The sequence below is a fragment of the Vicugna pacos genome, chromosome 16 (genome assembly GCF_048564905.1).
Source record: "Vicugna pacos chromosome 16, VicPac4, whole genome shotgun sequence".
Taxonomy (NCBI): domain Eukaryota; kingdom Metazoa; phylum Chordata; class Mammalia; order Artiodactyla; family Camelidae; genus Vicugna; species Vicugna pacos.
Window position 1 is genome coordinate 43303663 of NC_133002.1, and position 25070 is coordinate 43328732.

Consider the following 25070-nt stretch of genomic DNA (forward strand, 5'->3'; position numbering starts at 1 on the left):
GTAGCTCCTCCCCTCACTGCCCCCACCCCATTCCCCAGGACCCGGAGCTTACAGCCTCCTCATGCTGCCTCCTCCAGACTGAGACTTGCCCCTAAAGCCCTCGCTCAGGTCTCGCCCTTGGCCTGCCTCTCCCTTTTAGTTCTCTAGTGTCTGGTCTTCTCAGCGCCTGCCCACCCTCTCAGGGAGGTGCCTCATGGCAGCCCGCCCCTCCGGCCTGGTTTCCTCAGGAAAAGCCTTGAGAGGAAGCAGGGAGGGGGTTGGGAGCTGTAGGGGCCAGACTAACCCAAGCCTTCCTGCTATACTGGCCGCCATGGGGATCGGGCTGCTGTTCCCTCTACTGCTGCTCTGGACTCGGGGGACCCAGGGGTCTGAGCTGGACCCCAGTGGGCAGCACGTCTGCATGGCTGGCAGGTAGGTCTTGTGGGGGGGGGGTCTGATGGGGAGGTGGCTGAACTGGTGTTGGGGCATTGGGAGGAAAGAGTAGTGAGGACAGAGGTCATGGGGCTAAAGCAAGAGGGCTTGGGGACAGCCTGGAGGACAGATGGTTGGAAGGCCTGGGACAGAAAGGGAAGGGGTTGGGGACACTCGGCCTGTGACTCTTGGCCAGACCTGCCTGATGGGGCTGAGGCAGCCTCCCACATCTCAGCCAGAGACAGTGATCCACTGCGGAGCCAGGCTGTCCCCCGGCTGACCCCTCTCTGCCCCACAGCCCCTCTGTTGAGCTCCAGTGCTGCCCAGGGTGGAGGCAGAAAGATCGCGAATGCACCATCCGTGAGTAGCCAGGACGGAACCCCCCCAATCCGAGAAGTAAAGTGAACATAACCTAGTGACCCTTCCTTCCTACCTCCTCGGGTCTGTTTGCCCTTCTGAGCCCTAGAACTAGGGTCCATCCTGTGACACACACATCCCCAGCCCCGAGGAAACAGCTCTCGAGGGGGGCAGGGCACCAGGAGCCAGTGAGAGGGGCAGAGTGTTCCCTGGTCACACCCCAGACCTTCCAACCTGGGTGGGGTGTTTTTCAGCCATTTGCGAGGGGCCGGACGCCTGTCGGGAAGACGAGGTATGTGTGAAACCAGGCCTCTGTCGATGCAAACCTGGATTCTTCGGGGCCCAGTGCAACTCTCGTGAGTCCTGAGTCTCTCCTGAGGGGTCAAGTTGCTGGGCAGGACTTGGGGAGCAGGGTGATGAAGCAGGTAGGAATGTCATCTTAGAACAGCAGGGCCAGAGTCCCTCCAAGCTTCACTGAGGAAATTGAGTTCTAGAGACAGGAAGTGATGCACTCCTGGGAGATGCCCTGAGTCATCTGGTTTTTACCTGTATCCACAAAGCCATCCTACAGTTTTAGTTCTGGTCCATTCATCTTCCCATTTAATTCTGTGGTAAAGATGCTGGGGATCCCCATTAACTGCAGAATGGTTGCATTCTCAGTCTCCCCCACGTACACCTTACGTCTGTGTGGAGGGTGGCTGGACTGCCTGCCCCCTCTGGCAGAAAGAGGGACATGGGAAAGGGGTTGGTTGGCAGAGAGACGGAGAGTCAGGGCTGAGAGGAGACACTGCAGGGAATGTGGCTTCCTCTGAGACCCTGATGGGCAGCATCCAGGCCGGGATAGACGTAGAGGTGAAACCCAGTGAGAGGGAGGAGGAGCATGAATGAAGGCCCACCCACTTCTGGGTGACTCTGAGCAAGGCCCTTTTCCACTCATGATCTTTAAGTGTGTTCTGAAATGTGGAAGTGGAAGGCTGGGCTACTGCCCCGGAGTCTGGGGCAGGAAGTATGCTGTGCCCCAGAACAGGCTGACCTTAGTTCTTGGAGGGCGGGCCTGGTGCCCCCTCGTCCTCGTGGAAGGGGGTCGTGGCTCGGGAACTGTGCCTGTACCTGAGCCCGCTCACACCTTTCTGTCCCCGACTCCCCGTCGCCATCCGCAGGCTGCCCGGGCCAGTACTGGGGCCCCGACTGCCGCGAGAGCTGCTCCTGCCACCCGCATGGCCAGTGCGAGCCGGCCACAGGCGTGTGCCACTGCCAACCCGACCGATGGGGCGCCCGCTGCGAGTTCGCGTGCGCCTGCGCCCCCCACGGACGTTGCGACCCCGAGACCGGCGCGTGCAGCTGCGAGCCCGGCTGGTGGTCGTCCACGTGCCGCCGCCCGTGCCAGTGCAACCCAGCGGGGGCGCGCTGCGATCCGGCCACCGGCTCCTGCCTGTGCGAGCCGGGCTGGTGGGGCCGCCGCTGCAGCTTCCGCTGCTCGTGCCACGGCTCACCGTGCGCGCAGGAGTCGGGCCGCTGCGCCTGCCGGCCGGGCTGGTGGGGCCCCGAGTGCCGGCAGCCGTGCCAGTGCGTGCGCGGCCGCTGCAGCGCCGCCTCCGGCCAGTGCGCCTGCCCGCCCGGCTTCCGCGGCGCGCGCTGCGAGCTGCCCTGCACCCCGGGCCGTTACGGGCCGCAGTGCCGCGACAGGTGAGCCGGGCGGCGCAGCGATGGGGGGATGCGGCTGAGAAGGGAGGGAGGAGGGCGTGCGAAGGATCCAGCCTCGCTCACCACTTTCATCCGATTACTGTTAAACAAAAGATACTACTACTAGCAAGCCGTGCTTAGAAACAGATTTTAAAAAATGAATCACGTGGCAAAATGATTTCAGGGTCCTTCTGAGACTCAGTGGCTTTCAAACTTCGACCAATTGCACTTCAACAGTAAGAAACGTTTTACATAGCATTATATATATACATAACTGAAGTAAAAGTTTATCCAGACAACACATACATATACCAAAATGTTTTCTTTCTCTTTTTTTTTTTTTTTTTTGCTGGGGTGGAGGTCATTATGTTTATTAATCTATTTATTAATTTTTAATGGAGGTATTGAGGATTGAGCCCAGAACTTCATGCATGCTAAGCATGCACTCTATCACTGAGCTATACTCTTCCCGCATTTTTTTAAAGCTGGTCAGAGCCGCCAAATTGATCTTACGAACTCCCCTCCTCCCCTTCCTAATGAGTCTGATCCAAGCATATGATCCAAGGTAGTTAAAGGAGTCTCTCTAGAGGGAGAAACCTCAAGTAACTGTTAAAGATCAATGAGAAGTTAAGGTAAGATAAACCTTATTGGAAAAGTTGCTTAAAGACTAGATCCTAAGAGTTCTCTTTACAAGGAGAAACCTTTTTTTCCCCACTCTTTTGTATTCATATGAGATGATGGATGTTAAGTGACCTTTTGGTGGTAATCATTTCACAATATATATGTGAGGTCGTTATGCTGTATGCTTTAAACTTATACAGTGCTATATGTCAATTATAACTCAATAAAATTGGAAAAAATTTAAGAAAAACTTAAAATTATAGTGGTGAAAACACATTTTTATCATTTTCATAATGCATAAAATGGGATAGAGGATAAACTACCGAGGTCAGTTCATGCCAGACCTCTGAGATGGCATGGGTGGAAGAGAGAAAAGGAGGAGGAGGAGGAAGGGAACACTGGACAGAAGGGAGGCAGAGGTTGGAGTGGTAACTTGGCTGCCCTGGCTGGGCTGGGAGCTCCTGGTGACCCTGGGACCTACGGAAGGATGGGGCTACGAATGAGGGATTAGGAGAGGGCTGGAATCCCATTAGACCCTGCAGAGATAGCCTGTCCAGCCTCTTTGTTGTACAGCATGGGGAAACTGAGGCTCAGATCTACCTGAGTGACCAAGCTGAGGGAAGGGGATGCTCTCCAGTGCCCCTGGAGGCCTGGGCAGGCGCCTCACCTGTCCGCCTCCCCGCGTTCCCATGACGGTCTTCTCTTCCCAGCTGTGGCCACTGCAAGCAGAATGAGCCATGCTCTGCAGACACAGGCAGCTGTGAGTCCTGCGAGCCAGGCTGGAATGGGACCCAGTGCCACCAGCCCTGCCCTCCTGGCACCTTTGGCGAGAACTGCAGGCAGCAGTGCCCCCACTGCCGGCTTGGGGAGGCCTGTCAGCCAGACACTGGGCAGTGTCAGCACTGTGACCCTGGCTGGCTGGGGCCCAGGTGAGAAGGCTGGCTTGCTCTGGGTGGGGTACATCTTCCTTCTGGAGCCTCACCCTAGCTGCTCCCTCTGGGATAGCTGCCCCTCCAACGCACACATTCACACAGCCCTGTGGGTTCTACCTCCGGTGAAGACTGAGGGGAAAGAGATGGTGCTGATGAGGTCCTGGGCAGGGGTCTCCTCCAGCTTCCTCACCTCCCAAGTTTCCCGCTGTCTTCTCTGTCCAGTGATCTATAGCCTGTTATCTGTTGGGTTTGCACCTGAGCTTCACTGCTGAGGAGTAGACAGTTGGGTCTCTGAATCTAGAAGTGTCGGGGAAAGTGGGTAGGACCCCCCTCTGGGGGCCAGGCCTGCCCTGCCCCCCTATTCTGACTCTTGCCTCACCTCAGGTGTGAAGACCCCTGCCCGATTGGCACCTTTGGGGAAGGCTGTGGCTCTACCTGTCTGCCCTGTGCCCAGGGGGCCTGTGATGCTGTGACTGGGGAGTGTGTCTGCAATGCCGGCTACTGGGGACCCAGGTAAGTACAGGGGCCCTGGAAGGAGGCAGGGGCCTAGGTCAGGCCTCTGTGCAACCTGCTTCCTAAACTTCCCTTCCTGGGCTTCTCCACCTCCCAAATATCCACCCAGCATCCTCATAACGAAAAAGTTATTCCTCCTGTTGTGGGGTCTGCATCTTTCAAAGGAGGGTCAGAGTAATGCTTAATCTAAAAAGCCTGGCTTCCTAACTAGATGGGGCTTCCAAAGTAGAAGTTATGTAGGGGTAGGGCTCCAGACCCTAACGTTTCTCTAAGGTCTTCAGATAGTAAAACATAATCAATGTTAATGTCTCCAGTGTCAAGTTTTCCCCCATAGGACAGAATGTCCTCATTTTATACAGAGACCTCATTTTATAGAGGAGGGAACAAAGGCCCAGAGATTTAGGCGCAGCCCTCGGCCTGGCTCAGACATCCAAACCCTGAGGAAGTTTCTCTGGATTCCATTAGCGTATTGCTTATTTCACACTAGGGCTGGGTGGGAAGGGATGAGGATCATGGGAGTTGGACCCTGTCTGAGGCTTACACCTTGGAGGAGCTGAGAGCCAGGAAGCAGCTTGTAGGTGGTCTTTATGGAAGATGGGCACAGGGGCAGAGGGGTTCTTCCAAACACTGCCAGAGGTGCTTAGAATGTGGCTCGGAGATCAGAGGCGTCTATATAGGCTTCATCCGGGGAAGTCTGTGTAGCAGGGAGTGGGGAGCAGTGCCCAGAAATCTACCTTCCCCATCCGCTGCCCGCCTCCATGCCTTCTAACCCAGCCTTCAGCCTGTCTCTCTTTGTCACCCCAAAGCTGCAACACTTCGTGCCCATCTGGCTTCCATGGAAACAACTGCTCTGTTCCCTGCGAATGCCCCGAGGGAACCTGCCACCCGGTCTCTGGGGCCTGCCAGCTGGGTAAGGTGGAAGGGAGAATATAGGGTGCAGTAACCAGGGAAAGATCAGCCCTTTTATGGGCTCCAGGGCCTCACAACTTGCCAGGAAGGCTGGGCTCATGTCAGAGACATTTCCTTTACCTGAAATTGGTATGAATGCTTCGAGGCCTCCTGAAGATGTCACAGAGCCCCTGTCCCCTGAGAAACCAGGCTAGCACCCAATGGAAATGAGCAGGGAGGGCTGGACACTGGGATGTGCATCAAGCCTGAAAACTGGGCAGCAAGAGTTTGTAGAACAGGCCATGGACCATCAGGAGGGGACCGACCAGCAGGGAGGCTGCTTAGAGGAGGGGGCCTCCAGGCTGGCAGAGTCTACATCTCTCAGAAGATGGGGAGAGATCCACGGGTGGAAGATTCTGGGAAGCAGGCAGTTCAGAGCTAGAGATGAGACATAATTGTGGGAGACAGGGAGGCCCTGAGTATTGGCCTGTCCTCTATTCTCCCTAGGATCTCACAGCCAGGATGCCGCCCTCATCGCGGGCATCCTCGTGCCTCTGCTGCTGCTCCTCCTGGCCATCGCCTGCTGTGCCTGCTGCTGCTGGGCTGCCCGGTTGGACCCCAAGGACAGGTAAACACTGGTCTGTCCTTTCCCGACCCCACAGCTCAGGCCATGGGTGGCATTTGGTTTCCTTTCAGGGGTGGGGAAGGGCTGGCCTTGTCACACACTGAGTTCAGAGGTAATGAGGTAGTTGGCAGTGGCTATGGCCTGGAGACACCAAGTCAGCCACCTGCCTTCCTCAGCACCCTTCAGGGGGGAAGTTTCTGAGTCACACAGGAGCAGGGGCCCTGGGTGCCAAGCTGGCAGAACGCAGAAGCGTCAGGAGAGCTCTAAGCAGGGAGGGGAAGAGACCAGGCCTCAAACCCCCGCCAAGGGAGAGTACCATAAAACTCTGAGCAGTGGTTTAGCAGAGAATGTGGCTTTCCCAGAAAAGGAGAGGGGAGGAGGGATTCGGGCTTGCAGCCCACTGTAGGGGAACGTTCCTTGCAAGGAGCTTTGTTCCTTTACAAGATCTCTTCACACTTCTTGGCTCCTTGGAGACTCACAGCAGCATGGAGCTTTGGAGCAGGGCATGTGGGGTAGGAGGATTAGCGTTCTCAATTCACAGGAGGACATGGGCCCAAGGTGACCCAGCTAGTCACTGGCATGCATGAAGCCTGTGCCCCATTTTCCGGACTCTTTGTCCAGTGCTTCCTTATTAGTTCATGCACTAACCCTTGAGCATGTTTCCCTCTATGCTGGGCAGGAGTCTCAGAAGAGCAGACCCAGTAGCCCCTCCCCTGGGGTATAGAGCCTGGGGGAGGGGAGAAGCCCCTCATAGGAGGGCCAGGACATGTGCACAGTTTGTCTGAAGAATGGTAATGAGTGAAGCAGTCACTTCCAGCCTGGGGGTGGGGACAAGGGCAGGTTTCCTGGAGGTGGTGCCACTTTCAGAAGGAGAGGAGAGCTGGGGCTCAGCTAAGGTGATAATAGCACATTGCTGCATTTGGGGGCAGCCCGCCAAGTATCTGGTGTGCTGTCCTGAAAAAAGCTGTGATAGATAGGAGTTGTTGTCCCCATTTTATGGATAAGGAAACTGAAGCCCAGAGAGCCCAAGTCTGAGCCAGAGTTGCTACCTTGTGACTCCAGAACTACGCTGCCCTCTGTGACAGTCCCGAATCTCAGGGTCTGTAGTTTGGATCTTACTTTGTAGCCATAGGGAGCCGTTGAAGTAGACACAGTCACTCTGAGTAACCCAGGACCAGGAAGGTCCTGGCCCTCTTCTCCTGCCCCTACCCGGCCCCAGCCAGGAGTCTCCTGTGCTGACCACTCTCCTATGCCCTCAGGCCAGCAGGAGATGGAACTGCTCTGTCCAGGATGAAGCTGCAGGTCTGGGGGGCACTGACCTCCAGCCTGGGCTCTGCGCTGCCCTGCGGTTCCCTCAGCAGCCACAAGCTTCCCTGGGTGACAGGTAAGTGGGAGCTGAGCTTCAGGGGCTGTGAGGGGATAAGGATTCCCATCGGGCTCTGCGCCTGACCCCGAGCCCCCCGCAGTCTCGCACCACGACCCGGAGATCCCCTTCAACCACAGCTTCATCGAGCCGCCCTCTGCTGGCTGGGCCTCGGATGACTCTTTCTCTTCTGATCCTGAGTCTGGAGAAGAGGACGAGGGTCCTGCCTACTGCGTGCCACCCCATGAAGGTAGCCCCCATCCAGCCCACTCAGCCCCAGAGCAGCCTCTTCTTTATTCCTTCAACAAATGTGTAACAAGCGCCCATTCTGTGCTAGTCTCTGTTCCTGGCTGGGGGACATGGTAAAGAACAACACAGGTTCCTGTCCTCACCAAGCTTATAGTCTGGTGGGCAGTAATCAGACATTGTAGGACAGAGTAATAGATGCTTCTATGGGGGAGACACAAGTAGGGGCTCGTAATTCAGCCATGTTGGGGGTGACTGGGGTCAGGGAAGATGGCTCAGTGTTAGTGATACTGAGTTGAGCAGAATCAGTAGCTGTTAGCCCAGTGAAAGTTAGGGAGAGGTCGGAATGATGTTTCAAGGAGGGAACAGTGAACATAAAGGCTCAGAGGTGAGAGGGACATGGCGGTGTGGCCTTGAAAGATCTTCAGTGTGGTTAGAGTGTGGCATTAGTGCAAAGTAGGAAGGGGTGGTGAGAAGAGAGGGCAGAAGCATGAGCGTCTGCCTGAATAGGCCCTTCCCCTGCCTCTCTGCATCTTCACCCTCTCCCTTGCCCCATTTCTGGGGCCTCCCAGAAGATGCTAAGCTGGGTAAGCAGAATGGAAGAGGGTGGCCAGCCCAGCTTTGGCCAAGCTCTTCTGTCTCCTCTGCCAGGGATGGTCCCTATAGCCCAAGCAGAGTCACCAGAGGCCAGCCTGGCCGGAGGCCCCTTCCCTCCTCCTGAGGACGCCTCCACACCATTCGCCATCCCGCGCACATCCAGCCTTGCGCGGGCCAAACGGCCCTCAGTCTCCTTTGCTGAAGGTACCAAGTTTGCACCACAGAGTCGCCGAAGCTCAGGGGAGCTCTCCAGCCCGCTCCGAAAGCCCAAGAGGCTCTCCCGGGGGACCCAGCCAGGTCCTGAAAATCAGGAGGCCGAGGAGCCCACGAGCCCAGAGCAAACGGAAACAGACGGCGCTCCTCCTGGTGCTGCCAGCCCCAGGGATTCAGCCATTGGCCGCCGCCGGCTCCCGCTTGCTGGCCGGACAGTGGCTGAGCGTGTGGAAGCCATCGAGGGCAGTGTCCAGGAGGGCTCAGGCTCTGTGACCACGATCTACATGCTGGCGGGGACACCGCAGGGATCTGAGGGCCCCGTCCGGTCTGTCCTCCGCCGTTTTGGTAGCTTCCAGAAAGGCCAGGCAGAGCCCAGGGTCAAGAGTGCCATCCCTAAGCCTCCACGCAGGGCCCTGAGTCGGAACAAGGGCAGCCCCGGGCTGGCCCCTGGCTCTGCCAATCTGAGCCCCAGCTCAGCCCCGAAAGAGGAGCTGCCTGGGACCTTAGAGTCTGCAGGGACCAGGCCAGAGGAAGTGGCCAGGGGGTTGGGGGATGGCACCAATAGCTCAGAGAGGGGCCAGGAGCTGGCCCCTGGGGATGGTCCCCTGGAACAAGATCCCCAGAAGCTGACTGGCGAGGAAGGGCAGGAGGAGCCCCAGTATGAGAATGTTGTACCCATCTCTGGGCTACCAGAGCCCAGAGGACCTTGAATTTCATGAGTGGTAAGATGATGGATAGGGGTAGGCATCCAAACTGCCCAGGATCAGATTGTATTCTGTGCTGGAAAAAGATTCTAGGGCCAGGAAAGACATACCAGCGCCTCTGTCTTTCCACAGGGACTCATCAGAGTTGAAGGCCAGTTGGCTCTGTGCCCTGGCAGTGCTCTGGGAGAGGTCTGGAAGGCCTGAGCAGAGGCCCCCGAGGATGGGGTCAGGAAGGGGGAAGAGATGGCAGCAGGGACTTTTTCTCTGTTGTCCTGGACTCTGTTTGCCCCCAAAGGCTATCCTTTCCTTCACTTATAACATATTTTTCTGAAATGGGAAACAACCTAAATGTTTGACGATAAAAGATTGGTTAAAGAAATATTCCTTATGAAAGGTTCCTAAACAACCACAATAAATCATGTTGTGTAAGAATGTTTTTAATATGGGAGAATGTTTAGGTTCACTATACTGTTAAGTGTAAAATGCAACTTTTCTTTTTACAAATTTCATTCCTTTTTGCTTCAGAATACATGTTTAGAATGCTTCCGTTTTGTGTAGATTTTGTGACTTTTACGGACTTTCTTTTAAAACTATGTGTATGCATAAAAAAGATTCGAGGGAAAGGGGCCAAATGGCATTTTCCTCTGGGAGACGAGATTGTGGCTGGTATTTATTTTCTTCCTACATCTTTGCATAATTTGCAAATTTTCTACAATGAACAGTCTTTTTACTTTTCTCACTAGATTGAATTTTTAAGGAAATTTTAAAAGCTGTGTTCTTTGCTAAAAATAAAAAGTACTAACATTTCAGACATGTCTAAAGTAACAATGAGATTTCCCTTCCCAGAAGATTCTGAGGGATGAGGAAGGGGCTAGACTTAATTTTCACGGAGTGCCTGTTGGTCTTGTTCTGAATTCTTTCCTCACACACTTGTATTACCCAGTCAGGAAATAAAGAGCAAACCCCTCTGTCCCAGTGTGCAGAGAATCTCATGAACAGTCTAGATGCTTCCTTTCAGATGTTTTTCTGTGCATGTGAAAACAAAAGGGCGTACTGTTCCGGAATTTGCTTTTTTACTTAACAGTATATCCTGGCTATCTTTTGATGTCAGTAAATATAAAACTACCTCTTTTTTTTTTTTTATAGAAAATGGCTACATGGGATCCCATCAGGTGGAAATAACACAAGTTATTTTAACTATCCCCGACCTACAGGGATTTGAGTTGTTTCTAATTGTTTTAATATAATAAATGATGATGCAGTGTACAACTTGGTCCATATACATATACATATAATTTTTTTTGCACTTGTGCTAGTTTTTCTGTAGAAGAGATTCCTAGAAGTGAAATTACTGCGTTATGGGGTAAGAACATCATAAACTGCCCTCCAAAGAAATTGTATGTCTTTGTGTTCTCATAAGTGATGTTGGTATCTATTTCCCCACACCCAATCTGATAGATTAAAAAAGGTATCTCATTGTTTTAGCACAATGAAAGTAAATAACTAAAGTAATAACATGTTAAAACTTCTTAAAAAGTTAAACTCTTTGTACAGATAAAAGTCTTTCATTTGTGTTTTCTAACCATCAAAAATGGTATCATTTAAATGTGAATTTCTATGATTATTCTAGGACTGACCTTCTTTCCATGTCTTTAACAGTTATTTGTATTCTTCCTATAGATGAGTTGGTTATATCCTTTCCCTAATTTCCTATTGAGTTGTTCCTCTTTTTCTCACTGATTTATAGATGCCTTTGTATGTATCAAGGATATTAATTCCTTGCCCAGTTTGTGATTGGTCTTTCAATGCTGTTTATAGTTTCTTTCTTCTTTTTCTCTATAGAAATTAAAATTTTACATTTAGACAAGTCTTTTTCTTTTTGACTTCTGGGTTTAATGTCATGTTTCACAGAAAGATGAAAAGATCTTCTCTACCTTAAAATCAGTGAAATAATCTTCTACATTTTCTTCTACTATAGGTTACGTGTGTACAATATGGTGACTGACAATCTTTAAAGATTATGCTCCATTTGTAGTTATTGTAAAATATTGGCTATATTTCCTGGGTTGAACTATACCTCTTTTTAGCTTATTTTATATGTAACAGTTTCTTTCTTTATGATTTGCCAGCAGTGCTGGTGTGGGGGCTTTAACACTCCTGACAAAAAGACTGACCAAAAAACCCAACCCTCCGGCATTTCAAATCTCAGTTCTGACATACTTATTTTGTGACTTTGGAAATGTTACTTAAAGCCTGTATTTTCATCTGAAAAATGGGGATGTGCCTATCTCCCACGGTTACTGTGGGAATTAAATGACACCAAGTATGTAAAGCACCTAGTAAATTTTTGGCTCTTATTAAGGGTCATTATTATTGGTATTACATCATTCTCCAGCTTTGTCACTAGAAGCTAATACCTTTCCCTCATTTCATTTGTTCAGGTTTTCTTTCAACAAACTCATATTGTACATCTGCTTTGTGCTTACTTCTATATTAAGGGCTGGTGATTCAAACCTGAATGAGACATGGTTTGTCTCAATAGGCGTTCTCAGTCAATGGGAAGAGGACGAGACAAACAGATTAGCCGATAATTATAAAATAAAGCAATCAGTGGACAAAGATAATGTAGAATATTGCGGGGAGTGGTTGGGGGAGGCTTCCTGGAAAAGGTGCTGTTCAAGAAGGGACTATGTCTGAGGGTCAGAGGTGAGAGAACAGCATCTGCAGGAACTACAAGTGAGTCCATGTGATTGGAGCATCTAGGAGTAGACCAGAGTCAGGAGACTCTGTGGGTCAGGTTGGAGAACTTGAACTTTATTGGGCAGGATAAATGGTAAAGAGTTTCTGAAGGATTTTAGCAAAGGTCAGATTTACCAAGGTTAGATTTGCATTTCCCAGAGCTCAGGGGATTGGGGTGGGGTGGAGAGATGGATTTGAGTGGCTGAGATTGGAGGCTGGATGAACAGCAGGTGCAGGCCTAGGGATGCAGCATGTGCAAATTAGATAAACACTTAGGAGATCCAGATTGTATTGGTGGGGTGGGGTTGGGGTGAAAGAAGAGGGTAAATAAGAGCAGGTGCCTAACAAGTATTTGTTGAAATGTTGGTTCACAGTGTCTAACGTCAGTAGGTAATGGTGCTATTATATGAAAAAGAATAGGAGGAACAGTTTTGGAGGGGAGGGAGAAATTTTCGGTTTAGAAAGGTGTTTGGAACAACTGCCTGGGGACAGCCCTCAGGGGGGCTCTAGGATGGAGGGAGAGAAGGACTGAAGTTTGTTAAGAGACAGCTGCAACCTAGTGAGCGGCTGAGATTCTTCAGAGTGGGTAATAGGATACGTAATCAGCCAGGATCCCCTAGCCCACAACGCCGGACGTGGTCTGAGCAAGGTTGCCAGCGGCGGGTTCACGGCGGCAGGGGGCGCACTCGGACTCAGGGACATGGAGCTGGAGGCTGCTGGGGCTCCCTTGGAATGATAAGCCAGCTCCCACCGCGTGCCAGAAAAACCAAACTCAATCTGGGGAAACCTAAGGCCTTCTGAGGTCGGGCTAGTGCCTTCCAGGGAATAGACCCAGTTGGGCAGCTGAACCTCCAGAGCCCAGGCTCCATCCCCCTGCTCTGGCACTTCCTCGGAGCAGGTCCACCTCACTGATCAGATCAGGAGCCCAGAGCCCTCACGACCCGACACGCTCTTTCGGAGTTCTAACTTGTGCTTGCAGCTTAGCGCTGCCCACTGCGTCGCAGTGCCCTTGCCTTAAGCAGGGAGCACCAAGAAGACTGGTCTAAATGGGGGTCCCTAAGGGGACTTAGGAGAGCAGGAACGGGGGGAGGGGTCAGCAAGAACGGATGGGGCACCTGAGGAAACGTCCTAGGGGGCAGACAAGCCCCAAACTCCCACCTGAGGATCCCCGAGGGTCACCTTCCAGGGACCGGGCAGAATGCACCCAGGAGTGGGATCGGTGAATCAGGAGAGCAGGGAAGAGGAACACCACGCCTGGACAGAGGTCCGGGGATCCGGGCTGTGGGGACAGCGCCTGGATAAGAGTCACTGGGAGCAGGAAAGCGAGGAATCGGGGCACAAAACCCGAGGCAGACGGATGGCAGCGTTGCGTGGGAAGGAGGCAATGGAAGCGGCGGTTACCGAACGACCCACGCGGAGCCAGAGCGTCGGGCGTGGTGCCCAGGGCAGTAAGGGGAGCTGGGGACTATGTGGCCGGCCGGAGGAGAGAGGAGTGCGGGAGCGGATCTTGATGCGCGAGAGGGACCGGCGTGCAGCTGGGGAAACCCCGGAGTCGCCGGAACGCCGAGCCGGGGACCCAATCCAGGGGAATGGCTTCGGGATGAGGCTCTGGAAAAGGCGATGACGCTGTGCCCCTTGGAGTTCCCAGCCCGACTGGCTGTGACTCCAGTTTAAGGCAGCAGAGCTACCCCTTAGCGCGCCGCTGTCCCCGACCCCCCCTAGCTCTCTTGTTTGTCTCCTAGTCCGGCCGGAACCGGCTTCTGCCCGCCGCGGGGTGGGCGGGTGGTTGCTGATTGGCCAATGCCTGTTTCTAGCCCCCACTCAGCCAATCAGCGTACCGCAGTGTTTCATCTTAGGGTCGGAATAAAAGGACTGGAATAAAAGGGGGGGCAGAAAAGGCGCCGGCCGGGCCCGATACACACTCAGTAGGAGCCGGGTGAGTTGGATCCTGGACACCTGGGCCCCGGGCAAGTGGGCTGGGGGTGGGGGTAGCGGGTAAAAGGCGCACGAGTGAGGGCGTAGAGAGATGTGTGAATATGAAAGAAGAAAGACTGAATGGATGAGGAGCTGCCAAGGAAGAAAAGACGAATGGAGAAGGGAGCTAGGGGATTGGAGGGGGAAGGGGCCCGCTTCCATGGAAACGAGCTAATTGCCGAGGAAACGGCCCGGGATGGGGGGTCGCGCGGGTGGCTCGCGCCGCCGGTTTGAACCGGCTTCGCCTCTCCCATGCGGGGTTCGCGTGGCCGCAGCGCCTAGCGACCTAGAGAGCGGCCAATGGCGCGGCAGTTCCTGTACCATCAGGCCAATGAGCGGGCCGTGGGCGGGCCGTTCCGGAGCTCCGTGAGCTGATCTTGTGGTTGAGGGAACCCAGTCTGGGGAAGGGTCGTCAGTGCGGGCGGGCGGGCGCTGGAGAGGGCCCCAGGGAGTGGCAACCTTCAGGTATGCTCCAGCCCAGGTATCCGGACCTCAAGCTGCCTCCCCTGACAGCCCCCAAGCTAGTCGGTCCTGCTGAGAGCCAGGACTAATTCCACGTCCCCGAGCAGGCGTTAGTCCCTTCTTGTTTCCATGCCTCAGTTTCCCTTCGAGTGAGCAGAGGGAGAAGTCTTCCTGCCTGGACAGGGCAGTTCTTCGAAGCTGAGGGCAGGCGGACTAGCTAGCGGCGGAGAGGGTGGCCCTGGGCCCGGGGAGGGCTGGGGCTTCCTTCGCTGCGCGCACTTGTCCCCAGGGCCGCGGAGAGGTGACAGGCTCCGCGCGCTGCGGCAGCGGCTCGGGCTGGCCGCCCCGGCTGGGCAGGGCCGGGCGCTGACGCCGAGGTCTGTGCGCAGGTGGCTGCAGAGTCAGAGCCGGAGCCAGAGCAGGGCCGCCGCGCCGCGCCGCGCCATGGCGCCCACCCTGGCCACTGCCCATCGGCGCCGCTGGTGGATGGCCTGCACCGCCGTGTTGGAAAACCTCCTCTTCTCGGCAGTCCTCCTGGGCTGGGGCTCGCTGCTCATCATGCTCAAGTCGGAGGGCTTTTACTCCTACCTATGTACTGAGCCAGGTGAGACGGGCTCTTGGGCTCGGGGTGGTTCCTGGAGTGGGGGCTTTGTGAGAGAGCCTGATGGCGGTGTAGACCTAGCCAGCGATACCACCTCACTGCGCAGCAATTCCCAGTTAGCAAAAGGCTCATTTGATCCTCTTCATCCAGCTTTGCTGGATACATGTTATTGTTTCTGTTTTGTGGGTAAGAAACCAAGGCTGAGACAGATCTTCTGCCTTGCCTAAGACCACACAGCTGGGGACTGTGACAGATCCAGAACCTCCAAGTGCAGGGTGTTCTTTCCACCACCTGGGAACATGACTGCACTCCTCTCCTCCCAGTGCCTGGCACATCACTTGCCTTGCAGTAAACATGTTACTCCCTGACTGTAAGAAAGAGGAACTCCTGACTCAGTAGCTGTGGTGCAGCAAGAGAGAGGAAGTGGCTTGGCCTCCACCCCATGGTTCATCTAGAATCTAGATGTTTTTCAGTTAGGCGGGTATGGAGTCTCTTAAGGGCTTGTCGGATACAATTTCTTGTCTATTTTTGCTGCTTTGTGATTTTTCCAAAGGACATTTCCTCCCACAGGCTGTGAGAACATCTCTGTGGCCTTCTGCCCCCTTGGTGGGGAGGGGAAGACGGGCAAGAGGCATATTTATGGAAATGACACTAGGTCTGTTCTCTTTCTTTGCCACACACTGGTGTTGCTGAATGAAGGCTGAGGATACTTGTCTACAAGAAATCTAACCCCCATCCCTGCCTTCACACCTGCTGACCTTGTTTGAGCATCCTGATTGCTGAAGGTCAGTGGGTTCAGCCTAACAGTGGGACCCAAGTGGCTCCCACCCTCTAAACCTTCTACCCCTCTTCCTAGGCAGCCTTGATAGGAAATGTTTCCCTCTGCCCTCTCGCTGTCCCCAACAGTGGCTACCCAATGGTTGAATTCAGTAATGCCTCTCTCCAGTACCTTTGTCCACCAGCCCCTGCCTGAGTCCCCTTGAATGGAAATAGCCCAAGTCTGAGCCCATGAATTACACCACTGACATGCCTTTTTATTCTTGAGTTCTAACTTTAGGTGAAGAGGAAGCCTTAGATCAGCTCATGCTGCCTGTAACTGAGTGTAGAATACTCCCTGTTCCCTAATCTGATCTTCCCAGGAGATTCCTGAGCATTCCAGTCTCTAGGGAAGCTTTCCTGGGAGAGATTAAGGACAGGAGAAAGGGAGGGGATGCTGAGGCGCCTGGGAGAGGGCAGAGAGTATATCATTTATAACCTTTAGCCTTTAGCCACTCAGAAATGTTTCCTAATAGCCTGAGGGTTCTTGGCAGATCTTTCCCCACATCAGCAAGAAATCTTGGGAGATTGGAGAGTCACTCAGACCTTGTTCCTTGAACAAGCTTTTTGCTTTGCCCAAGAGATGTTAGGTGATTAATGACTCTCTGGAAGGAACAGGTTGGAGTATATGGTGGCCTCCTCTCCCTACCTCTCTCCTCCTTTGTAGATCATGACCCTTCCTGCTTGCCTCTGTTGGAGGCCTTCTTTCAGGCTGCACAGAGGGATTAAAAACAGAAAGAAGCATCATCATCCCCAGATGAAGCTTTTAGCATCTCATCCAGACTGGAGGACTACTGTGGTCAATTTTTTTTTTGGACCCGCTATGGTGTCAGAAGATCAGAGTCCAAGGTTTTTTCCCCTACCACATTGTCCACTGATTTAATTTATTTTATGGTCTTGACAGCATTGGGGCTGTTCACTTCATTCCTGCCCCAACCTAGGCTTCTTTCTTCATGGAAGTGGGAGGAGTCCCAGTGATTATGCCGACGCAGCGCTGAGTTGGTGTTTAAGCCCTTGCAAGCCTTACCGGGTCCCTCCTGTAAACCAAAGTGAAGGTGAAGGGTCAGGATTGTGGGTTGAACATCAACTTCTTATCCCGTGCCTTTGTTCCGGCCTCTGATTTTGGTTTTTCTGACTATCTGGCAAACCCGCTGACCCAGCATCCTCGGCGGACAGGCTTGCTGATTCCACACAGCTTATCTCTCTGGCCTCCCTGCTCCGTGTTTCTTGGAGTCTGAGTAACCTGTTGCCTGTTAGGGCCAGGAATCCCCATGCCTTGCCTGGCTGGGAGTGCCTGGAGGATTTAGGGTCAAGATTTCTGCTTAAGCCTGATATTTTCATACTTGGTGGACAGCTGAATTGCAGAGAAACAGGCCATTTATTATGTTTATTGAATTAGGCTTGTGAAAAGCTGACCAGTCTACAGTTGCTTGAGATGCAAATGTGTCAGCTTTTTGTTGTTTTTAAGACTGATGCTTTGGTTTGTTCTTGAAAAAAAATATGCCTGAACCTGTTGAAAGGTTCTCAGAACTCTTTCTCGGGACTCCAGCCAGAATCCGGCCATAGACACGGTGTTGGGTTCCAGCTTGCTGAGGTGGGGGAAGGAAAGGCCTGGTTCATCTGGTAGTCAGGATTGATGACAGAGGCTCGGGCCGGGGACCTGGGGCTGGGCATTCGGCTTTGCCTCCCCAGTCCCCTTGGTGTGGACAGGGCCCCCAGCCCAGGCTTTCCCAGTATTGTGTCCTTTGGCCCCTGGATGGCTGCTGTCACCACCCAGGCCCGACCTCTTTCTTCATTTTCTCTGTCCACTGGTGGCCCACTGTGACAGGGTCAGCTCAGGGGGCTGGTGCTACCTGTGGATGTTTAATCTCCTCTTTCATCTGACCTACACATGCAGTAAACATTTTCTGAGGTACTGTGCTGCAGGCAGAGCAGTCTGGGCCCTCAGGGAGTCTGCAATCTGCCAGCATCGAAGAGTCATCACACACAGACCTATATAATTCTAAGCGGTGGTCAGACCACAATGGAGAGCAAGGTGCCTGAGGCAGGAGCCACAGTGGGGATCTGGTTCAGCTTGGGTGGGGGCTCTCTGATGTTTAGGCAGAAGCGTGGAGGGCCAGAAGGGGTGAACCGGGAGAGGAGGGGGCAGACTGCGTGTTGGAGGAGAAGAGAGAAAGGACAGGTGGGCAGGAGATGACTGGAGTGATGGGAAGGGGCTAGAGCCTGCAAGAGGCCCTGGGGAGAATGGATTTTATCCTCAAGGCTGGAAGAAGCAATGGCGGTAGAGGAGATGGCCAAATTCACCTATTAGCCTCTTAATGAATTGTTGAGGGCTTGCCACATGCCAGGCACTGGGTGGGGTGGGGACTGTGAAGGTGGGAGATGTGGTCTCTGTCCGAGGAAGTCACAGTGCAGCCCAGCCGTGGACACTAAGGTCAACCCCAGTCTGTATTTTGATCCCCACAGTCACTCTGCTTGAGGTGGTGGAGGAGCTGTACCCCTTACTGAAAAAAAGCAGGAAATGGCCCCCGGGCCCCAACAGAACAGGACCAGGCCTGGTCCCCACCAGGCTGGGCTGAGGCTGCAGATGTGGGCAGGGGACGGTCCCTGACACTTCAAGGCCCTCCCCTTTTTGTGATCTCCTCCCACGCACAAAGGCCACTGGTGACAGCCTTTGAAAACTTATCCTTTCACTTTTGTTTCTGTGAATAGGACTGTTTTCCCTCCCCCCCCCCCAGTTTCTTTTGAATTTCTTCTTTGGTAAATCTGTAGTCGGGGAAGAAGTTCTACAGTCTGGGCCCTCAGCCTTGGGATGTGTCACAGAGGAGTTTATGGCCTTTAGCCCTCCCTATCAACCCTTCCTCCGTCTCATGACCTAATTTCCCTCCTCCACATCCGCTGGCCCCACTTGGCTTCTTGGTGTCCCATTAAGGTCCCGTCTAGCTTGGATGGCTTTCAGGGACATCTTGGGGTCAGTCCCATTCTCACTAGGTGACATTAAAGGCCACCTGACATTGCCCCTGATGCTGACAGCCTTGTGTCTATCCTATGGGCATTTTCTGTCTAAAATGCCTCTAACCTATATGGCACAGCATTGTAACAACCTGAAGATTAAAAGCAGGAGCTTTGAGGTCTGACAGCCTTGATTCAAGTCCAGCTTCCCCATGTAACTGTCTATGGGACCTTGGGCAAGACCTTACCTGCCTGACACTCCCTGTATCCTGATGCGGAATACGGGGTGGAAGTGGGAGGGCGCTCAGTGACACAGGAGCCAATAGCACTGAACACAGCGGCCAGCACACACTGGCACACTGAGACCATGACTAGGAGGCCAGGCCCTGGCCCACTCAGTGCGGCCCTCTGACTGTGTCCTGCCTCTTGTTTGCTGTGTCCGATGCTGACCTCTCACTTACATACCCCCTGCCAGACTGAGATGCTGCTTCCTGTTGCCGGATAGACTAAGGATTTGAGTGAGACAGGAGATCCTGGGGCACAGACCATCAGCAGAGTTCCAGGGACCTGCGCTCTGGGTGTAGGGGGTGCGACTTGGGCATTTGGAGGGGTCCCCAGCCCCTTGCTCCCTCAAGCATCATCTGGTCAGCTGTTGTGGTTTGTTTCCCTGGGGTTGGGGGAGCCCCTCTGTGACTCAGGGAGGACAGGGGAGCTTCATTGGAGTCCCAGCACCCTCTTTTCTCCCCTGCTTTCTCCATAAGGATTTTGTGCACAAGTTCTGTAAGTGAGGCTGAACAGGGCAGGCATTGTTCTCTCTGTCCTGGTGTCCTCCTAAGCAGCCTTATGCCTGATCTCTGCACACAGTGGACATCCCAATTCCTTGCCTGTCCTCTGGGTCACCTTCCCCGGCTAGGCTGGGCTGGGCCACTCTGGCTGCTTCTGTAATAAACAGGTGCAGGTGAGGCACCGAGAAGGCTGGGCTGGGGTGAAGGCCGAGTTCCAGGCTGGGAGCAGAGGGGCACCCGGGGTCTTGGCATTTCCTGGATGCTTATCAATTTGTGCCTCTCCTGGCCCACAGTGGCCCAGGTGGGAGCAGAGGGACAGGAGCAGCCTGGGTGTGACCGTGTTTAGGCATCAGCTAGATCTGTGATTCGTGTGGGCTGTTTACTGCCAACAAAGCTTCTGGGCTCACAGAAGGTTTAATTCCTTCTAGGGCAAGGGCACTCTCCTGTTGCTCCCTGGGCTGACTAGAGGCCACTCAGGCCCCCCACCCCCAGCTCATCTGTTGCTGGACATCACTGCCTGGAGCTCAGAGGGCAGAGGGCCAGGTGGCCCCATTGGCAGGGATTTAAGAGGAGGCTGGTGGCCCAAAGTGTCAGATCCCTGCCCCTGTCGTAGTGGCTCTAGGATGAAAGATGGGAGGGACAGATACCCTTCCCTCCCCTCTGACTTCTTTTCTCATGAGCCCCCCTGTCTAGTTGTGGGATGACCAGATGTCTAAACAATTCAAGATGTTTCTGTCCCCATCCCCACTTAATGCAAATTAGGGAGGCTGCTTTGGGTATGTTGCTTTGGGATTTTATCTTCTCCCTTTCCGGGAGTAGAGTCATGGGCTTAGGGGCCCAGCTGTGGTTCCTCTCTGGGGAAACTGGGAGCAGAGCCTCTACTCAGAGACAGTGCTGCCTCTCTACATCTGCTCCCCGTCCAGCCATGGCTCCCTGCTTGTAGCAGCAGACCCAGCAGCACTCCAAGCCCTGAGCAATTTTGTGTCCTCTGGCTCCAGACCCTGCATGGCCACAGTTGGGTCTCATAAGCCAGCGATCCTGGACCCTGGGGTGCCCTCTCCACCCGTCCGCTCTGTCCCAGCTGTGCTGGTCTGCTCGCATCTGCATACCAACCTGGAGGTGGCTATTCTTTGCAGAGACCCTGTCCTCCTGCTTCATGTCCACTTCCTGTTGCTGCTGGCAGAGCTGACACCTGACACCAGTGCCGACCTGTGAAGCTGCCCCACTATGGATGAGCAGCTCAGGTCCATCGGCCAAGGCAGTGTGTGTGACGGTTCTGAGCTGGATCCTGTGGGCTCAGATGACCTTGTTTGTCATGTGTTTTGGCTGCCAGCGTGGTGGGGCAGCTTTCAGAAAGCTGAGAGAAAGTGGCGGGGATGGAGGGATGGCAGCCTGACTTGTCAGGTTTTGTTTCTGTGGCTTCAGTGGGGTAACATGATGGCTATAACCTCCTCAAAGCCTCTCTGTCTTCACGTGGGTTCTGTGTGTCCTGTTCGGTTTCTTCTCTCTTAATCCTTTTGGCTAATATGAACTGATGTCACTGTTTTCATTCATTCAGTAAACAACTGCTGGGTACCAAGACCTAGGGGAGGTGCTGGGGACACAGGTGATGAGAACACAGTCCCTGTCCTTCAGGGCCCCCAGCCCAGTGGGAGACTAGACACAGATTCATACTATGGATGAAATGTCAGCTGTGGAACTCTGCCCCCAGTTACCCCGCCCTGCTCACTGCCAGCCAGTTGCACCATTGCCCCCATTCTGAGCCTCCAATGACGGTAGTAGTAGTAGTTACAGTAGTTATAGTGTTACCATTGTAATAACTTTTAACTGTTGTTTATCAAGCACTTTCTGTGCCTGTGTGAGCTCTACAATGTTACCTGGATTTTCTCATTTACCTTCCCCAAAACTCTTGGGTGGTAGATACGCTTATTAGATTGTGGACATTTTACAGATAAAGAAACTGAGGTAGACCAAGATGAAGTCATTTCTCCAAAGTTATACAAATAGGAAGTAGAGGAACCAAAATTGGAACCCAGAGGCCAGGTCCCAGCACTCCATCTTCAGTTTGGCCCCTGGGGGGGCCTGCTGGTCAGAGGTTGGCATATAGTGTGATTCACCCAAAGTGCATCTTTTTCTGTGACCTTGGGTCACCCTTGAAAGAGGCCTGAGCAAGCCTTGCAGACCTCAGCTTTACAGCCCTGGCGCCAGAGGGCCGCAGTTGGGAGGCCTGCAGTTACCTGAAGAGAGGCATTTCCTTGAGTCTCCCGGTATGACCTCGCGTCTAATCAGAGGCTGCTCCTCTCTCTGCAGGATTAGTCAGCATCTCTTAACTAGCAGTCCCAGAGAGGATAGAGGTCCTCAGCTGCGTGGCGGTCTGTCTGTCCTCCAGCCTCTCACCCTCCGCTGCCGCAGCACTTTTTCCTCCCTGTTCATTGTCCTGGTGCCGGATGGACTTTGGAGGGGGCCATTAAGGGCTGGGATTACCACACAGGTGTGGCCACAGGGGACAGTGACAGTGACACCAGGGAGAAAAAGAAGAAAGGTGCACTTCAACAAGTGAAAGCAAATTACTTGGGACTGCCTGTTTTCTTCTCTTTTTTAAAGGGGGTAGGGTGCAGCTCTGTGATAGAGTGCAGTGCTTAGTGTGCATGAGGCCTGGGATTCGATACCTGGTACCTCCATTAAAATAAATAAATACATAAATAAATGAATAAATAAACCTAATTACCTCCCCCTCCAAATAAGAAACAAAAACAAAAACTTGTTTAAAAAAAAAAACCCACAAACCTTGCCCAAGGGTTCCATGACACAATGTATGTGGTGTTTGAAGCTGTGACAACACGATGAAGAGGTGGCGCAGGGACTGTGTGCTGGAGAGACCCGCCGTCCCGGGCGGTCAGGGGAGCCCCTCACTCTTCCCCTTGCTGACCGAGGAGAACCGGGGCAGCGCAGTGAGACCGACTGCTGCTTGTCCTTCCTGGGTGGTGTGGGGCCTCCTGTACCCTGGCTGCGGTCTGTGGGCAGAGCTGCCAAGAAGCTTCTAGCCAGCCTGGGGCCACAGACCACGTGGGTCCCGAGACCTGCTTTTCTAGGTGTAGGTTCCTCTGAAATGGGCCTCTCAACCTGGGGCTCATGAGTGCTTTAAGAGACACGTGAAGCCTCTGAAACTGTGGGTAAGACTTAGTGTGCATTTCCTTAGGAGCAGGCATGGAGCTTTCTTTACTGGATTCTCCTAAGCGTCTATGACCCCCACAAAGGGGAAGAACCTCTACATTATGTGTTGCTGCAGGGGCCTTGGGTGGGCCAGGTGAACGTCCCAGCCTGCTGGGGAGGAGCCTGAGTCCTCAAGGAGCCCAGAGCCAGCCCCTGGCATTCCCAGTAGGGTGACTCTGAATGGGCACCTGCCCCTCTGATCTTCGGGAATCCTGGCCACGACTGTGTGATCAGGTTTCCCTCCCTCTACACACAGAGAATGTCACCAACGGCACAGTTGGGGGCACAGCGGAGCCGGAGCACGAGGAGGTGAGCCGGATGAATGGCTGGCTCAGCTGCAAGGCCCAGGATGAGATGCTAAACTTGGCCTTCACCGTGGGTTCCTTCCTGCTCAGTGCCATCACCCTGCCTCTGGGCATCGTCATGGACAAGTATGGCCCAAGGAAGCTCAGGCTGCTGGGCAGGTCAGTGTGGGGTTAGGGGCTGGCAGGTGGGAACCGCCCCCTACCCCGCCGCTAAGATCCCTACGCCGCTAAGATCCCTACGGTTGGGAATCCTGGCACCTGCTATCAGGTGCTCTGCGGAGCTCCCTACCTGCCTGCCCAGAGTGGGGTTCCTACCCTATCTGCCACCAAATCAATAGCTACTGTGATCCTTGCATTGTTCTAATCTGCATAAAAAAGGCACAGGGCTCAGGCCTGCCTGGGAGGGCCTGGAATTGCTGCTCGTCATTAAGAATACTGGTTTCCAGTCTTTCTGACCTTATACCTCCATAGGAAAAAATGATTTTGAATACATACCTCTAATGTAAGCACAGGGAATTATCAAAAATATGCACACATGTCACTCTTAATGTTTTATGTGCTTTATTTTTCCTTCCAGTTTTTTAAAAATTATTTATTTATTTACTTATTTTGGGAGGGGAGGTATTTAGGTTTACTTATTTATTTTTAGAGGAGGTACTGGGGATCGAACCCAGGACCTTGTGTATACTAAGTATGAGCTCTACCACTTGAGCTATACCCTCCTCCCCTTTCCAGTTTTATTGAGATATAATTGATATACAGTGCTGTATAAGACTAAGGTGAACAATATAATGAATGATCTTACATATGTCATGAAATGATGACCACAATAAGTTTAGTGAGCATCCGTCATCTTATGTAGTGTTTTATGTACTTTATGATATGTATACAAAAAATATAAGTCAAAGTAGCTGAGCTTTAAAATCAGACAATAGAAAATTATAAAATTTCTAGAATTATAAAATAGTATTTCCCTACCCCTGGCACCCTAGTGGGTCATCTTATGTACCTCCTGGGATGTGTTTCTGGTTTATAAAGCCGCAGTCTTCCAGACTCAAGGTCAGTTCACCGAGCAGCTGGCCCTTTCAGGCCAGGATCCTCCCCCAGCCAGTCCCATCAGGAGTGAGCATTGTGCAGGGCAGTGGTTTGCAGTGAGCGAGACCTGTGGCCATGAAGGGAATGGGTGGAGTATCAGTGTCATTCATTCTTTGGAGCTTAAGAGGACTTGGTCCTCAGGTTAGAGCCAAGTAGAGGGGATTCGGAAGTTGCCACTCATCTCCTCTTGCCTGGAGGGGTTATGTCCATCCCCTGGCTGAGCGGGCACAGGAGCCTGGGGCATGGATTATATCTTCTCTCGCTTCACAGCTTGGTCCTCTCTAGTCTGGGGAATGGGGCAGTGCAGTGGGGTGTTTACCAGATCTAGCTTTGGGGCTGGAATTCCAGCTTAGCCACCTGCTAGCCAGGAGGCCTTGGAGAGTTTAGTTTTTTATTTGTTTGTTTTAGTTTTGTTTTTCTCAGCAGTCAAGTGGGAGTCAATTATACTCCTTAGAATTGTTAAATTAAATGAAAGAATATATGTAAATTTTTTGAAAGCATCTGATGCATAGCAAATAACCCCAAATGAACGATGTTACCAATAATAATAAACAATGTACTATTTTTGTTTCTTTTTAGTGCCTGCTTTGCTGTCTCCTGCTTGCTGATTGCATATGGAGCCAGTAACCCAAACTGTGAGTATGCTTTTCCTCTGTCCTTCGGTCAGGGACCAGGGAGAGAGGGCCCAGAGTTACTCACAGGCCCACCTGCTCTAGGAAGCAGGGCCAGGCCTTGGGTTCACTGCTCAAGTGAGAGGGACGCCTGTTAGGCCTTTATCCAGAGACTTATCTCAGATGGGTGGCTACTGGCTAAGAATAATTGCCCAGACAGACGTCTGAGAGAAGCTCCTAGAGGGTATGAAACTCCCATCTCATCACCCGCCAGGTCAGTCTCCTATGGCTTCACTGATGCCAACCTGAGAACCAGGCCAGCTGCAAGGGTGTGTGCAGGGGTCGTGAGCTGAGCCCCCTCAAG

General features: G+C 53.0%; 2 protein-coding genes across 5 annotated transcripts in view; both read left to right on the top strand.

The window, feature by feature from the left end:
* The first annotated feature begins 12 nt into the window (after positions 1-12).
* Positions 13-11174, top strand: SCARF1 (scavenger receptor class F member 1). 3 transcript variants are annotated; one of them, XM_072939053.1, is made up of 12 exons: positions 13-411; positions 710-771; positions 1023-1124; positions 1929-2454; positions 3783-4001; positions 4389-4517; positions 5324-5427; positions 5913-6033; positions 7290-7414; positions 7497-7643; positions 8291-8440; positions 10300-11174. In XM_072939053.1, the coding sequence occupies exons 1-12, from the start codon at positions 194-196 to the stop codon at positions 10398-10400; spliced, it is 2004 nt and encodes a 667-aa protein (XP_072795154.1). In that variant the 5' UTR covers positions 13-193; the 3' UTR covers positions 10401-11174. The 3 variants fall into 3 exon arrangements, with proteins under 3 accessions (XP_072795154.1, XP_072795153.1, XP_072795155.1); XM_072939052.1 differs by having other exon boundaries at positions 8291-11174; XM_072939054.1 differs by lacking the exon at positions 8291-8440.
* Positions 11175-13386: 2212 nt separating this feature from the next.
* Positions 13387-25070, top strand: part of SLC43A2 (solute carrier family 43 member 2) — a 36375-nt gene continuing 24691 nt past the window's right edge. The window contains exons 1-4 of one of the 2 annotated variants that reach the window (XM_031685384.2): positions 13387-13828; positions 14718-14932; positions 22952-23159; positions 24675-24730. In XM_031685384.2, the coding sequence (XP_031541244.1) occupies positions 14773-14932; positions 22952-23159; positions 24675-24730 (424 nt within the window). In that variant the 5' untranslated portion in view covers positions 13387-13828; positions 14718-14772. Of the gene's footprint in view, positions 13829-14260; positions 14332-14717; positions 14933-22951; positions 23160-24674; positions 24731-25070 lie in introns of those variants that run through there. The other variant, XM_031685383.2, reaches the window with a different exon arrangement.

What these genes read in the sequence shown, in the direction of transcription:
- SCARF1 (XM_072939052.1), top strand. Translation starts at nt 194, where the DNA reads ATGGCAGCCCGCCCCTCCGGCCTGGTTTCCTCAGGAAAAGCCTTGAGA. An exon ending in AGATCGCGAATGCACCATCC is followed by an intron (nt 772 to 1,022) that starts GTGAGTAGCCAG and finishes GGTGTTTTTCAG; the next exon opens with CCATTTGCGAGGGGCCGGAC. An exon ending in CCTGGCTGGCTGGGGCCCAG is followed by an intron (nt 4,002 to 4,388) that starts GTGAGAAGGCTG and finishes GCCTCACCTCAG; the next exon opens with GTGTGAAGACCCCTGCCCGA.